We start from the raw sequence: 17,491 nt of genomic DNA on the forward strand, positions 1-17,491 counted from the left end.
GGACATAGCAACATTTAAAAACTGAACATTTTGAATTTCTGAAAATTTTTTTTGAGTCTTCTAATTTCTAAATTGAGCATGGGAAAAGCTATTAAAATGGCTGCTAGACTGTGATTTTGGCATTTGGACATGTTGTATTTGGATATATATATGCATTTTTAATTTTTAATAAATTTCACATCAGTTTAGTTGCACTGTTTTAAAACTGAACAAAAAGCGGTCATTTAAAGATTATTTGTGTTACTTAATGACCGTAAATAAATATTCATGTTACTGTTTATATTGCAAACACAAATCATCCGCATTTTATCCCCTCATCCGCAATTTATCCCCTCATCCGCAATTTATCCCCTCATCTGCGTTTTATCCCTTCATTCACCATCCATATCCGCATTTCATCCTAACCCATGTGAGCGGTGTCTAAGATACGGAAGCAGGATTGTGTGTAATTGGTTTAGCAGTGTGGTGACGAGAGTAAGTGTCCGAATATGTATGAGTTTTTGTCCGTGGTTGTGTGTTCTTTAATCCATTTCTTAATTCATGTTCTTTAATCCAAACATTTTACAACATCTTATTCAACTGTAAATAATTATTCATAACTATTCGATACTTCCGTTTTATCACTATACAGTCGAACCTCTCGTAAGCGGACACCTTCGGACTACGACCTGGTGTCTACTTACGGGAGGTGTCCGCTTACGAGAGGTTAGTTAATTCTTGTTCGCTGACGTCATTGTAGAACAAATGACGTAATTGTTGAAACACAATTCTTTTAATGTTTTTCAATAATAAATATACTTTGATTTGTATACATATTATCACGTAAACTTCTTATGATTCACTTCGCATAGAAGGTGGCATAAAGTATGCTCAAACATGTATGCTTTAATAAAAAAAAGTTGTCGTTTGTGGATATATAATACAAAGAATAATGTAATATGTGAGGCTATGTTAAGACAGCACAGGGAACAGTATTGTAATAATATTTGAAAATTAAAAGAAAACAATATTACGGATACTAGTAGGCAGCATTTTATACCATTAATCACGTTACAATGAAGGAAACTCTGTCCTTGTGAATTAAAGTGTCGGTAAATATACCTAATAATTTTAGTTCTCATTATGCAATGTGGCGTCACATGTTAGATATATCCAACAAAACAAAAACTTCAATATCTCAAGAATTAAAAGTGATATGCATAAACTGGTTTAGAATGTCCATTGTCATTTTAAAATATCTCTTGAATAAAAGTGTAGAAATTAGTTAATTAGTTTAATTAGTTAGCAATAATCACGTTAAATGATTGGTTGATGATCACGTGGATGTAATGCACATATTAGATAGGAGCACGAGAGAACGGGGACTTTTGTCACAGTTGGTTACTGATACAACAGTGTCTTTTGATATTGTGTATGTGGACCCTTTAGTGATAATAAAGATTCATAAAAAGCAAGTCTAGTACTTGTACTGATAGTTTTTTTAAAAAGTATTACTCCGATAGCAAAATTTTCCTTTCATTAGCACTTTAATGGATATTGAGCAGTCATGGTGAGGGACGAAGCTAGGGGGGTGTATATTCTGTTGTGCTTAAGACAAAAGCAAATTTCTTTTAAAAGAGATCATTTGGGCACAACTGAGTGTTTGAATGCACCCCCCCCTTTAATAAATCGTTCTAGCGACATTCTTGAACTTGGTCCATCAGTTCATCAACAAATATAGCATAGTATAACATATTTCCTTTATAGTATAACTTATGACAAAGCTCTTTTTCTAATTTTGTGACGCCAATTATAATATATTAAATTGCTTGAATTATAGCAAAGTATAACAATCACAGGCTAAAGCTACGAATACGAGATTTCTCATTTAGCAACGAAATACAAATTTGTCATAGTGTCATTTTTTGCCAAATTCTGTTTAATAACCTGAAGGAACTCTCACTAAAATGGTAACTCAACAAAAATTCAGTAAAACAATTTTCAAGCCTTTTATGTTCTACTTAGATAAATGTTGCATAAAGCCACTGTATCCCTCTATAATTATTAATGTTTGCCTGCTATGTGTGATATGATGTGATGTGATGATAGAAAATCTGTTACTCTACTCCAGTGCATCTCCCCCTCCCTCTCAATGCTAGTGCTGACGTCGATAATGAAACCTTATTCTGAGTCCTGGTCTTCGGGCTAACATATGCTAAGTGGATTTTAAGTCTTTGAGAGTTACAATCGTTGTGGACTTAGGATACGGGGAATATGCATAGGAGGGAGGCTTATATAGGTGTAGGTTTTCTGTATGTTGTTGTTGCACGATACTGAGCTAAATAAAATGTTCAGCCTTCCAATACAATCATCAAGATGACTAGGCACACTGAAAATCCACTTAGTTTGCTCATTGAATTTGTATCAGTAGTAGATCATGTCTCTACTGACGTATTTCATTCATCTACTGTCGAGAAATTGACAAATAATTCCAATTGAACTGTTAAATTTTTGGTTTGGAGCCCTTGAATATGAAAAAAGGCCACTTTTATATATTTTGCAACTAGTTAAAAACAATACATTTTTATATAATAAATATTAAAGCCCAGCAGAGTGCTTTTTAAAGAGCCGTTAAATACAAGAATAATGTGTAAAAAGAAATATTTATTTAAGAGTCAAAACGAAACGTTACGCAATTGAATATATGTTTCTTTTTTATCCATTATTCTTGTTGTTAATGGCTCTTTTAAAAGCACTCTCACTGCTTGGATTCAATATTTATTAAAAGAATTCGCTTCCCGCCCGGTATACTATATCCCTGGTCACTACCTCTCTTCCTATCATGCTCTAATAATATTAACATTGGTTAAAATAATCTCATTTTTAACCCTTTCCTTTGCCATCGTGATTACTGAGTCCAGATCACAAAGCTGGCTGAAACTCTCTTGAAAAAATAGGCTGGTAAGGGTAGAGTTACGTCGCCCAGTCTCAATCCGCGTGGCGACACCCACACGTCCACGCTGGTCCACGCATTTTCCTAAATATTTGAAATTCCTGTAACTAAGTGTTGCTGCTGACGTTTCACTGTGACGTATCAACCGACAAAATGGCGGTCACGGTCTCCATGTTTCGGTGGATCGACCTTCTTGAAAAAGAATTTGATAAGGCATTCGTGGACTTGGACCTTCTTCTCGGCGAAGTAGATCCCGACCAGAGTGAAATCACATACGACGGTCGGCAAAAAATGACTTCGTTGTCCTCCGTGTTTGCTCAAATGGTCCACAAGGCACAAGCAATATTTCAAGCAAACGCGAAATTGGAGGTAATTGGTCTATTAAAAAGTTCTTAAATATTTTTCATCGCACCTAATGTTTTACCAGACGTACCACTGAATTTATAAGAAATACTATTTGATAACAATTTTAATCTTTGACCCTATAATGTTTTGTGACTAGGCAGTTTATCAGTTAAAGATTTTTATACAATGATAGCCAATTATCAGCTGAAATATGTACTTATGACTTTTATGTGCGTAAACCTAAAAGAAATAGAATTTTGTTCAATAATGTGATGTAATTTTGAAACTCCAGTGCTTATAGTGAAAAAATAAAAAGATCCTATGTGTTTTGAACATCTGATTTGTGTTTGGTTTTTAATGATAAATACAATTGTATGCTAAGTGATAGGAAAATTGGCATACTAAAATCTTGAGGACATACACATGCCCAACTTTGAAAGACAACTGCTCACTTTGGACCTTTCTGCATGTGAAACATACTTTGTCATTGCCAATATATTAGAAGAAAAGAATAGTAGAATGCAGCTTAGCAGACACAAGATTGTTTTACATGCAGAGCACAGGCTCAGTGTGAACTTCAAGATGAGTGATTAATAAGAAAATCTCAGTCAAATGTTTCTTAAGACAATGGTCTAAGGGTCACACTCCACCAATGTCAACGAACTGTGTGTCACATTAAATGTGGCTTTTCTGGGTTGTCTTACCAAAAATCTAAATAGTTAAATATCTGCATTTGCCGAATATATAATGCTATGATTAAAGCAACTGTAGACCCACGTATTATCAATTTCTTACTGATACGCCTATTTGTGGTAATTTGTCACGCAATCAGTTCTTTTTGGTCGCCAGTGTAAATATGAAGTCAGGCTTGCCTTGTACAAATCTCGCATCGATGTGTTACATTTTTATTTGTCTGGCACATGGTAAATAAGCTTTTGTACAAAGACAATTTTGTTGTTTAGGCTGAACTTGTGTCATTGCGACATGACATTACTGAAGAGCATGCTGCCAGGGAAGTTTTGGAAAAGGAGGTTACAAGTCTTCTTGTTCAGTTGCATAGAGTTCAGTTGCAGCTGCATTCTAATGCCGAAACACCAGACTCAGAAAGTATTCGTGAAAAATTGGTAAGGTATATTGTTTTGAGTGAAAAATCAAAGTTAATAAAGTATTACTAATAGAGGGGAGCTTGTTGCAATTTCATCCTAATCAGTGGTATGTTCAGTGAAAGTTTTCGCTCTTCTTCATCAAAATATATTGTGAAAACTCTGAATTCTTTTTTTAAATTTATTGTTAAGTTGAATTACTATTGCTTTTTATGGATGGAGCGTACAACGTCAAGCAATCGCCCTTCCCAATTTGTTTCTTTATGAAAAAATTTTACTTCAGTTTTCATTGTCATTTGATTTGATTTTTTGTATTTATCTTTGATTTTATTTGATAAGTTATTTGTCTCCTTGTACTATTTAGTTCAAGTGCCTGTATCACCCACAGAGAAATAGTCTAATTAGATGATGTGTGCAATTTTAAGAACATTTGCAATACATTTTATACATAGATTATTTTCCTGAGGGTGATACATAGGCACTTTAAAGTACTCAATCTTCATAAATTCAAACAAAAAATAGTATTTTGTAATATCGGTAATATTAGGAAAGCGAGTTGAATAAACACAAGAAGGATGCGACGAAGGAAGCAAAAATCGTAGCGATGATGAAGCAATACGAGAAAGAAAACATTGAATTGAGAAATCACGTGTTTAGTCTACAGGGTGAAGTATATGGAGCCAGACTCGCTGCAAAATATCTTGACAAAGAACTTGCTGGCAGGTAAAACATCGTGTCTGTCGACCGTATTTGAAATGAAAGCTGATCGAATTGTGTTTTTATGACAGTATTTTTTGTTTTAGAATTCAGCAAATTCAATTGTTAGGGCGAGGTTCGCGTGGTCAGGAACACAATGCCATGTGGAATCAAATTGAGGCAGAAATCCATCTTCATCGTCATAAAACCGTCATACGTGCGTGCCGAGGAAGAAGAAACCCTTTAAAGAAAACGCCCGCTCCCCCCGCTGCACGCGATGCTGAGGACGCAGATTCAGATCAGAAGAACCGTCGACGGAGGGGAATAGGCGACACGCGGACGGTTCTCTTATGTAAGAGTAAGAGCGAAGGTCTTGGAATTTCCATCACTGTAAGTATGGCAGAAGATATTGTCATTCATGCAAGTATAGTCCAAAGTAGGATGCTCATTCGAAGCGTCCTACTAAACCCTTCCCCGGGGCTGCCTGGTAAGAGGAGAAACACTTTCCCGGGGCTGCCTGGGGAGAGGAGAAACACTTCGCCGGGGCTACCTGGGAAGAGGAGAAACACTTCCCCGGGGCTGTCTGGTAAGAGGAGAGACACTTCCCCGGGGCTGCCTGGGAAGAGGAGAAACACTTACCCGGGGCTGCCTGGGAAGAGGAGAAACACTTCACCGGGGCTGCCTGGGAAGAGGAGAAACACTTCACCGGGGCTGCCTGGTAAGAGGAGAAACACTTCCCCGGGGCTGTCTGGTAAGAGGAGAGACACTTCCCCGGGGCTGCCTGGGAAGAGGGGAAACACTTCACCGGGGCTGCCTGGTAAGAGGAGAAACACTTACCCGGGGCTGCCTGGTCAGAGGAGAAACACGTTAATAAATATTAAAATAAATCTCTCTTTTCATTTTATGAAGCCAAAGAATGAGTACAAAACGTGTTTAAACATAAAGTAGGAACTATTCTGTGGTTTGGATACATTTTACACCGTGAAGTCGCAGAACTGTCGACACTGTCCGTGAAGAGAAGGAAAATAAAATTGTCCGTTGATAAATGATAAAATAAAATCGTTTCAAGCATTGAAATAACATCTGAACATCATACTGCCATCAACGAAGCTGTAAACACTTTAGCTGAAACCTCATTCAGCTGTTTATTATGCATGATTTTCCATCGAGGAAATTTGTAGTTCTTATTATTTTCGGATGGCTAATGTCGTCCAACTTAATATTAAAAAGGTATCTATGATAATTTTGGATAATTTTGAAAGGTATTTCGTTCAGGTGAAACTTTTCCTTCTCTCAGGCAGTTCCGGTCTGTGTTTAGTAAAGGATCGTCTTTGAAGGCACTCTACTACAACAAGCGAGCTTACGAACATTTGATTCGTTAATATTTTAGCGACTGACCCCGTTTTCTCTTTATCAGGGGGGCAAAGAGCACGGCGTTCCGATTCTTATTTCGGAAATCCATCCCAGGTTACCGGCGGAGCGCTGTGAAGGACTCTACGTTGGCGACGCCATTTTGTCATGTAACGGAATAGATCTACAGGAAGCGAAGCATTCGGAAGCCGTGAAAGTGCTGTCGTCTTTACAAGGTGAAATTGTGATGGAAGTCCTCTATGTTGCACCCGACGATTCAAGTGATGAAGATGAAGTTGACTGGGAAAAGAAGGACGAGAAGAGGTGAGCGAGTTATGGTATTTTAAAGTGCTTATACCAGGGTCAATGACTTCTTTAGGTTGTTAAATCGATTTTACGAACTTTTGCAAAATATTTTATAGGACGAAAATGTTGTTATTGTAAGCTTTTCGTGCCTAGGCTAGAATTGGATTGCATGGCACCGGAAGTGACTTTATAGGAGAATACATGCATTGAAGATTGTTATAGCTTTTGTGATACAGGTTTATATTAAACAACAAGAGTTTGAAAAGTACAACTATTTCGATGCTATTTTCCACTAAAGTTGTGTAATATACGGTGTTTATACTTTTAGAAGCGAGCGTTTTCTCCTATGTACGTCACTTCCGGCGCTGAGTCACCTACTTCTAGGCCCAAAATACCCATGAAGATAAATTTCCTACTCATTAAATATATTGCAAATGTTTTCAAAATCTATTTAACTAGATGAAGAAGTAATTTCCCTGACCCTAATATAGGCTCTATAAGGTGACGTACTTGACACATGTGGATACATCTGTATTTGGATGGTTACGATGGATATGTAGACGAGGAAAAGTACTCACATGAGTAAACGAGCGGGGGCATATTTAGCGTTTGAAGGGGTTGAGAGGATTCTTGAATGTTGCAAATTTCACGAAAAACATGTTCTTTGCAATTGTTTTTACATTATGGGTGCAAACGGAGATCTCAGGGATAATTTTGCGGTAGGAGGGGGGGGGGGTTGACGAACAATTTGATACTTTCGTGTGTAATGCCATTTTAGTCAATTTAATATACCACTTAAGAATGTGTGCCTAATTCGAGAAAACACATCGCAACTAGTTAAGATTTCAAATTTTTTTGTGAGTGTTTTACAGTACCACCCTGAGACTCAACTTCTCCTTGTGTTTCCATGAAATGATTGCGAATCACAACTTTTCCTTGTCTTCCCATGCAATGTTGCCATTGCTTAATAAGTCGTGTCTGATAACAATTTAATTTGACTTTTGTTTCCCGGTACAGATTTAGTTCTCTGAGCCGTTTTGAAGATCCACATGAATTGGCGAACGCCGAGGTACACTGCACAAACTCTACGACAGAATCAATTCACTTCAAGAATGAAGAAAGGGAAGATGGCGAAGAATTTATTAAAACTAAAAGGTGTCTGTTATTGTCATTGATTTCAGTATGTTTGTTTTTTCTTGTTTTCTGTATAAACTCAATTGACGTTCATCCGGTTTCTAGCAGGAATCATTTATTCTTGTTTGTTGAGCTCGTATATATTTATGTTATGTGTCATCATGTTAAAAAATTTGCATAAAGCCAATTTTTACCTCCCCAAAATTTGATCCTTGCGGAAAAGATTGGGACTAGTTAAATTACATGCTTAAAATTTTTGAAGGAGATGGCTTTCCAGTTACATCCACAGTTGATTTTGTCATCATTAAATTATTGGAATTGTTAAGAATTGGTGGGGGGTTAAGGTTTGGGTCGAGTTCATTATGTATTTAAACAGCAACAATCTTGATAACTGTTGCGAAACGGTAAATATCAATCATTGTATGTATTAACTTTATCAGGTTACAACTTTCAGATAAATGGTCAAATGATATTTCATCGGCCTGATCCTGTTTAATGTCAGTAGCCAGACCGACTTTTTACTGCTGCTGTGCAAAAGTTCTTATGCTCACTTACCTCGAGAGCAATAGATTTCTTTTAATATGCATAGTGGTAATCTTTCAGAATTTACAAAGTGCGAGTTAATCTGCTGGCTGGCTATGCTACCATTTAATGTTTGCATGTCGAGACTAAACCCTTAACTGGTATGTTTTAATCAGCAGTTTTTCTTGCAGACAAGATATGAAACTTCCTCTCGATACTGCTCGCCGTAGCAAGCCTCCAAGCAGAACAAATCGTCGCATCCCTGGAGTAGCTGTTGATCTTCGTTCGCCGGGATCTCCTCACTCTCATACGTCTGCACAATGTTCTAATGAACATAACGGTTCAAGAAAAAGCCTCTTGAGTCCTACGTCAATAAAGCAATTACATTCACCGGACTCGTTGTCACCAGTCTCCATTACATCTCTTACTGATATCACTCATTTAAGTAGGTGACGTATTTCGGGTGCAGAGGATTGAGGTAATCGTTAATTTTTGATTTACAATTGACCTGAATGTTTTTCTGGTTGCTATTCATAGAATGCCTTTTAAAGGTGATTCAGAGAATAAAATTTGTTTCCTAAATTTTCTCATGTAGTTCTGCCAATTTTAAACGAGAAGTTACTGAAGATGCTATGACTAATACACCATTGAATGAGTCAAGCCTAATTATACTCGGTTATGATGCCAATGTCATGGTGCATGCGCTTTGTCAAACTTTAGGAAAATGGAAACTTTGCGGGAGTTCAAACTCCTGCTCCGGTCGAGCTTTAGCTTCCGTAGAAATTGTGTTTCTCTAGAAATCCTTGAAATTGCGCTCACCGTATGTCAACAACATTAGACTGATTTAGCAAACACGACGTTTCGTCTAAGTCGTCGTGTAATTTTCGGGAGGGATCTGGGTCTAGGACGCCAATACGTCGTAAAGTATATTTATGATTTAGCAAACCTTTTGTAGGACTTCGTCAAAGAATAGTATCGGCATTTCGCTGGCCCGTTTTTTTTTTTTAAACTAATGTTTTTATATAAAAATGTACTTATTTTTCTCCTAACGTTGAGTTTGCTTCAGTCGTCGTCGATAAGCCGTCAAATTGCATGTTTTCACGTCGTAGTCGTCAACACGACTGCCGTCGTAGAGTGAACCGGAAGTAAAAGGCGCGTGCCACGCCATTTTTACAACGTCTTACACGAAACGTCCTGTTTGCTAAGTCACTCTAACGTTCCTGCTAGAACGCTCAGACTGAGACGTTATGGATTAAGGAGCTATGACAAATAGGATATTGCCAGTCATCTAATTGCTGACCAATTGCCACTATAGCGGTAGTAATAGAAGTTTACTTTTTTTATTGACAACAATCTCGTATTTTCGCGGTTTTGCTTGCAAAAGTTAGTACGAATAATCACTACCGTGAGAGAGAGAAGATTGTTGTGAATAAGCGCGTAGCTTTTTAAATATGGAGAAATACGTAGAAATGTGTAAGAAAAACTTAATTCTGAAGGACGAATGAGGAAAAAAGTGTGATGTGATCAAAAGATTAATAAAAGAAGAAATAGCGGCAGAAATGTTGTAGTCATTTGTTTTTAAATGCATTCAGCGATTAACTATTTTACTTATGCTTTTAACTAGCTTCGTTTGTTATCCATTCCATCTATTTATCGGCGTTTTAGAAAGATCATTATCATTGCTTGGCTTTCTATACGTTTTCCATTAAATTCAAATATTGTAACTGGGTAGACCATTGTATGAACCTTTGCGAGACTTTTAAACAGCTCCACACCTCTCACGGTCGTAGCTGGAACGTATAATTGAGGGACTGGAGGTGAATATTATGAATATTATCAAATAATGATATGAATATTATTTAGTCGTGTTCAACTAACTTCTCGTGTATGCAATTCACTTTCAAAAGAAGTCAATCGGCACAACTGTACACAATATACACACCACATCACCCCCAAGTAACATTCTAGCTGCTGTCCTGCACTTGTGTGTTTGGGTCATAGTAATGTTGGCTCACATGCTGCAACACACACAGCTTTTATTTCTGTAGATTATACGCAGACTAACCCAAAAAGAATCGCAGTTTTTCACCATCAATCTATCGATGTCCATATGTAAGCACCGGATGTGACGTAAAAGGAGAACACGTGCATTGAAGATATATCTTTGCTGGAGAAAGCTGTTGTAGCAAATCGTTTTTAAAATCCGCACAACTAATTCAAGATGCTGCATATAGGTATAGTTTGACGACATCGTTTGACCTAAAAATCAAAGAAAACGTTCAAAAAGAAGAGCGGCGTTTTTTCCTTTTATTCGTCACTTTCGGTGCGAAATCTCCTACTTCTAAGCCCATAATGACAATGTAGATAAAATTTTCGACGTATCGTCGGTATCGAAGTTATTGCAAATGTTCTTAATATCGACTTAACTTTCTAAAGAAGTTATTTCCGTAACCCCGATATTTAATATTCTACAAAAGTTACGAAACTCGCAGTTCCCCGAATGGAGTTATTGATTCCGGAATAATTGTTCCCCGAAGACAATTTAACTATCCTGTTTCGCCGAAGGAAATCATTTTTTCCCGAACTGAGTTATTTTTTCCTAGAAGAGAATTTGTGCTTCCCCGAAGGGAACTGTTCCGCTTCACCCCCACACATTTGTACTTCTGGCACCCAACAGAACCATTAAGTCTTATATTCCTTTGTTTATTTCAAATTCAGTAATAAAATGTTGGGTCGTCGCTGTATTTAACGATAATAAGAGAAAGTTTTTGCCCGAAAGAATGCGACTAACAATAAACATTAATGGCGGAATATAGTATCCGACGGTTCATTCACGAGTATTCGTGTCGAACTAAACGTTATACGACGTTTTCTGTTACCATCTATCTATATTACAGATCCAACAACATTATACTATATATATAAATTCCTGCATAATTTATGTCTGTCTCTTCAAGTGTGATTCACTAACTAACTTGAGTTTTTGACCTGTCGTCTTTGCAACACATTTAAACAGTCCATGATGTACTCATAACTCAAACCATAAAAAAGCAAAGGAAGATATAAATGCATTGTATCACATGCTTTCATATGGTTTGGCTGCGTTACACTAAGCCGGATTCGCTCATCACGACACCTTCATTTGCTTTAAAGGGTCAACTGTTCGGAGTAAAAGCTTATTAAGCTGATAGATTTAGTCTATTTGATTGTGTTTCTGACGTTGAACAATTTCACTGCCTTTTAATACAAAGAATATTTTGCTACGATAACAGTCCGGTATAGTGTATAAACGGGTCCTAAATGTATTGCATCTTTGTCATTTGCAAAACATGCCTTTACAAAAGTATGCTTTATGAACAATTTTTTACTGGACATTTCTGTCTGTCTAAAGTTTTTCTACGCAGATAAACATATATGAAACATCAAGGTACACATACAGACAAAATAGTTATCACGATAATCTTGTCGTTTGTTTAGACGGTGAATATACGCTCAACATTTCAAGCAGTATGCAAATTCTCACTTTTTACAATGTCATAATCAAGTCGCCATCTACTTGGAAATCAGCGATGGCCTGCACAAATGGGCGGCACCGGGATACTCTAGGGTCGACATGGTAACGATAGTTTCGTAAACTATAATATTTTCTTTACCACTCCCTTCGCTTATATTTTGTTAATATTTCATTTTATATGACGTTTTGCATAAAGTTATTTGCTATAAGGGCACGAAGTTTGCCGAACTGCTTTTTAAGAATGATCGCGTTTTTCAACATTTTTTAGCAGATAAGAATTTATTTCGGAGAAAGTGAGCGACATCTCGTTATAACATTGTTGCTTTAAATCATACCGCTCTTTTTAAATAAAAATCGTTAGAACCTATGACTTTAACGATTGACGTTAACGTCGTGATTGAATAAAATAAATATAGAAACTGTGCATTCTTCATGCACGAACATATTAAACTCAGGTTAGGAAGGATTTTGTTCCAGGATCATTATAGGTATCAAAAAAAGTATCGATACCAATACTATTGCCTACTGCTGTTTAAAGATAAAATGGTTGCTTATTAGGAAAACTATTTTAAAATACAAATAATGCAATAATGTAAATCTAATGATGTAATCGAGAATGTAGAACGCAACGTAGAACGCAGAACGGATGCACCAAGAAAAGTAAATATTTCCACTTATTAACAAATCAGTAGTCTTATTTATGACCTCAGTAATGTAGATCTCACATAAAATTTAAGCCAAACGATGTGGACTAATATGAAGAAGGCAAAATTTTCTTATCTGCTTCATGGCACTGGATAAAGTTTAAGGAATGAAAGTGAAACGAAAACAGTATCTTGTTGATATCGCTGCGAGAAATTGTAAAACCGCAAGAATTATTTTAAATTTATTCAATTTTCTATTTGCTGACTAACCCTAAATAGCCAAACGCACGCTGTGAAACTATAATAACACTGAAATTATTTTATATTCGGCATGTTTTAGTTTCTGCGTGACTCAAGTGACTATATCCGGTACGTCACTTTTCGCGAACGCTATATATGATCGGACGTTAACTAAGCAAAAGCCATTGCCTACCTGTGTTTCATACAGGGTTTATACTTTACTGCATGGTTTTGATTAAGAACACAAAAGAATTTAAGCATGTTCAGATTGTTCACTAAAACTGGAAAGAATGAGCCGGCTCCGGATGTTTTGCAATCTGTGGTCGAAAGTTTGAGAATGTTATACAAGAACAAACTACGGCCGCTGGAAGAGAAATGTGGATTTAGGTATTTTCATTCGCCTTTAATGTCCGACGCTGATTTTACTGCAAAGCCAATGGTTTTATTGGTTGGCCAGTACTCGACAGGAAAGACATCGTTCTTAAAGTATCTTTTAGAGCAAGAGTTTCCCGGAATGAGAGTCGGTCCCGAGCCCACGACGGATAGTTTCATCGCTGTAATGCATGGCGAACGTGAACGAGTAATTCCTGGAAATGCTTTTATTGTAGATTAAAGCAAACAGTTTCGATCTCTGGAAAAGTTTGGCAATGTCTTTCTTAATCGACTTTATTGTTCAGAGTTGCCCAACGAAGTTTTGGAGAGCATCACGATCATCGACACACCCGGTATTCTCTCGGGTAAGGAGAAGTTTTTGCTCAGAGGATATGATTTTATTGGCGTATTGAAGTGGTTTGCTGAACGAGCTGATCGAATCGTTCTGCTTTTTGATGCTCACAAGCTGGATATCTCAGACGAATTGCAAAGGAGTATTGATGTGCTCCGTGAATATGACGAAAAAATCAGAATTGTTCTTAACAAGTCGGACATGGTTACAACGCAGCAACTGATGAGAGTGTATGGTGCACTGATGTGGTCGTTGGGAAAAGTCATTAACACACCGGAGGTTTCCCGTGTATATATTGGATCGTTTTGGGATCAGCCACTACAAAATGACGAGAACAGGTGTTTGTTTGAAGCCGAGGCGCACGACTTGTTTGCTGATCTCCAGAGTTTACCAAGTAATGCAACATTAAGAAAACTGAACGATTTTATCAAAAGAGCAAGACTAGCTAAGGTGAGTGTATTCAAACACTAATTTTTTTGGAAAACTTTAGCACTTAACTCTTTGTCTGCCGTCAGGGGCAAAACTAGAACGTTAATTGGGAATAATCATATATTCAGCTCTGCTCTACTGATTTGTTTGTTAGCAATTTTAATTTCAAAAGAAATCAGCAGGGCAGAGCTGAATATATGAATATATAAACCATCCAACTGAGTTCCAGTCGCAAAGCAGTTCCAAACTCAATCGAAGATAATTTGCTGTTAAGCAAGGGGTTGAATTGCATAGACAACACGCTCTGATCATTTCATGTCAGGGCTCAAATAAAACATTCAAATTTGAGCAACAGTTTTCGCTGTTCAGCTAGAACAAAAGTCTAGCGAATGTCTTCTTGCCAAAATCATGAAATATTACATAATAGAAGCTTTAAGTAAAGTCACACAACAAGAACCGATTTGTCATTTTTGCGAGAATCAAAGCATGTCAATATTAACGTTGTCAAAATCGTCGTCGCATCCGTATCCAAGATGAAATTTCAGTAAAAATTCGTTTTATCGCCATAGCGACTTTCGGAGAGCAATCCATGTGAGAACTTATTTGACAATGTAAATTTTTGCTCTCCGCATTTGAAATGTTTTCAACGAAACTATGAATGAGACTGAAAAGTATGCAAATTTGTGCAAAATCAACAAAAACATAGCTTTTTTGAAAAGGTTAAATTTGAAAAAAAAATGGTTAAACCGGTGCGATATTTAGTAACGGCCAAGAAGTATGTTGGGAATATTTCTTTAAACCCATGTGTCTGAACTTTTTCATATAATTGGAAGGTTTTCATTGAAACTCTAATAATAAAAACCATTCCAGTTGTCCCTGTTGTTATTGTTGTCATTGTTGTTGTTATTGCTGTTGTTGCTATTGTTGTTGTTATTGTTGTTGTTGCTATTGTTGTTGTTATTGTTGTCATTGTTATTATTGTTGTTGTTATTGTTGTCATTGTTGTTGATGTTGTTATTGTTGTTGTTGTTGTTCTTGTCGTTGTTGTGGTTGTTCTTCTTCTTCTTCTTTTCAACTTTGTCTTCGACTTTTTCTTTTCTTCTTCTTTTTCTTCTTCTAGTTGTATTATGGATATGCAGCGAACTGATCCTTTAGTTTGCATTATACAACGATAGATTAATTCTTTTTCACATTAAATAAGAACGCTTTTACTCAAGAAATGATTAAAAATTGGCCAAAGAAAAAATTTGAAAGTTTCCAAAAGTATTATTCTTTTAAATTAGATGCATCATGTAATCTAAATCTGAATATTTAACATTGTTCTTTCAAACTGAATTAGGTTCATGCACACATTATTTCCACTCTTCATGAACAAATGCCTCGGTTTTTTGGAAAAGAAAAAAAGAAAGAAAAGCTCATCAACAGCTTGGGTGAGCTGTATAGTAAGATCGAACAGCAACACAGCATATCCAAAGGCGATTTTCCTCCTATTTCAAATTTCCGAGAAAAGTTAAGAGGTTACGACTTTTCAAAGCTTCCTAAATTAAAGCAAAAACTTGTTGATGATGTTGATAAAATGCTGCAGATCGATGTAACTAAGTTGATGTCCATGATTCCAAAGGAAAATGATTCAGCTACATCTGTCACAGTTTGAGGTGGCGTTTTCACTGTCGATGATTCATCGTATAACCCGTTTGCTACTGGTGCTGGCAAAGGTATTCAGTATGGGGCTGGTTCCGATGACTGGGTTATCATGCCAAGAAAATCAGAATATGATAGTATTTTTGAAACCCTCAAGCCCGACATGAATGGCAAAGTCTGTGGATCAGAGGTAATGCGGGAACTATACAGGTCTAAATTACAAAGTACTGTTTTGGGTCAAATTTGGAAACTAGCCAGCATTGACAGCGACGGAATGTTAGACTCTGATGAATTTGCCATGGCAAGTTATCTAGTCGAGTTGAAGTTGAATGGATATATATTACCACAGGTACTACCTTTTCATCTTGTTCCACCATCAAAGTGTAAACATATGATTCATGAATGATGACCAAAAGAAAAAACTGCTTTTAAGAATTTTTGCTCATTGGATGTTACAAAACTAAAATCGTTGTAATTTCTTAAATCCTTATAGTGGATCTTCCTTTCTACAGTTGACTACACTCTAAAAATGAAGAACAGTTGGTTGTGTACATGTTTGAAAAATTAAAAACACCAATTTGGTTTGTAATAAATATAATTAATTGCCAGCCATTTACCTTTAGTATGTATCTTGAGACGATTACTGTACCTGTTAAAGTATGACATATATCATAATGCAATATTCTTGATTGTAAACGAGAAAATAAATAAAATAATTGTGAAAACGTATGAGTCGCAGCTAATTATGATTAACAAAATACAAATGACAAATGAACATAATTGTAACACACGGTTGACAATATGACTTCTTTATATTTAAATAGTTCGCCATTCTTTTTTTTTAAAAGAAATTTAATTTCAAAAGAATCAGTCTGACACAACTGAGTGTATGAATATTGGTGAATTGTGAATATGATTTGTGTTAATATTATTAGAGTGTAATGTTGTAGTTTTGGGGTTGTTAGTAGTTTTTTGTCCTTTTTCGTTAGTTGTGAGGAAATGATGGGTATGTCGATATGTCTGTTTATTGTGTCGTTGTCTTTACTGTACCAAGCTTCTTTAAAGTCGCGTGCGTGTTTAGTCTGTGCGCGTCCGAGTATTTTAGTTTCTGTCCAGTCAAATGTGTGGTTGTTTCCGTGGGTATGTTCTGCCGGTAGTGAGTTCGGATCTCCTCGTTTTATGGCGTTTTTGTGTTCTGTGAGTCTTGTTTCGATTTTCTTTGATGTTTGCCCTATGTATTGTTTTGAGCAGTCTTTACATGGTATAATGTAGATTGCGTCGGTTGTATCATGAATTGTTGTTATGTCTTTATGTTTGGTAAAACATGATTTGAGTTTTTGTGTAGGTTTGTGGGCGACGTTAATATTAAATGGTCGAAGAAGTCTGGCAGTCATTTCTGATGTTCCGTTTATGTATAGTAATGTGACGATTTTTACTGTTTCATCCGGTTTCTTGTTGCCTTTGTCGGTTTGAGTTTTGTTTTGTATTTTGTTTATAGTTTTGTTTATAGGGTAATTGTTTTTAATAAATGTGGAGTATAAGTAGTTGCGTTCTGTTTTCTTGGCTTCTTCGGTGTTTCAATGAGCGTTTATCTTGCTAAAGTGTTCGAATGCAGCTTATTTTGTGTTGTGTTGGGTGATTGCTGTTGAAATCGAGTATTTGGTCTGTGTGGGTGGTTTTGTAATATACTTGTGTGTTTAGTGTACCGTCACTGTTCTGGTTAGTAGGATGTCGAGGAAAGTAAGTTGTTTGTTGTGTTCTTCGTCTTTAGTGAAGGTTATGTTCATTTTGGTATTGTTTATGGTGTGTACGATTTGTTCAGTTTTGTCTTTCTTGACTATGGCAAAGATGTCGTCGACATATCTTTTCCATAGTCTGATGTTTGTGTTGTTTGTGACTGATTGTGTTTCG

General features: G+C 36.5%; 1 protein-coding gene and 1 pseudogene across 2 annotated transcripts; both read left to right on the forward strand.

The window, feature by feature from the left end:
* Window positions 1-3,063: 3,063 nt before the first annotated feature.
* Window positions 3,064-12,587, forward strand: LOC124441903 (Golgi-associated PDZ and coiled-coil motif-containing protein-like). Of its 2 annotated transcripts, none has more exons than XM_046992380.1 (8): window positions 3,064-3,301; window positions 4,240-4,401; window positions 4,928-5,103; window positions 5,184-5,466; window positions 6,494-6,750; window positions 7,750-7,887; window positions 8,580-8,866; window positions 11,866-12,587. In XM_046992380.1, exons 1-7 carry the CDS (start codon window positions 3,086-3,088, stop codon window positions 8,839-8,841), a joined length of 1,494 nt encoding a protein of 497 aa, XP_046848336.1. In that variant the 5' UTR covers window positions 3,064-3,085; the 3' UTR covers window positions 8,842-8,866; window positions 11,866-12,587. The 2 variants fall into 2 exon arrangements, with proteins under 2 accessions (XP_046848336.1, XP_046848335.1); XM_046992379.1 differs by lacking the exon at window positions 11,866-12,587 and adding an exon at window positions 8,984-9,948.
* Window positions 12,588-12,934: 347 nt separating this feature from the next.
* On the forward strand, window positions 12,935-16,309 carry LOC124441902 (annotated as a pseudogene).
* Window positions 16,310-17,491: the final 1,182 nt, after the last annotated feature.

Source organism: Xenia sp. Carnegie-2017, unplaced genomic scaffold (genome assembly GCF_021976095.1).
Source record: "Xenia sp. Carnegie-2017 unplaced genomic scaffold, XeniaSp_v1 HiC_scaffold_20, whole genome shotgun sequence".
Lineage (NCBI taxonomy): Eukaryota > Metazoa > Cnidaria > Anthozoa > Malacalcyonacea > Xeniidae > Xenia > Xenia sp. Carnegie-2017.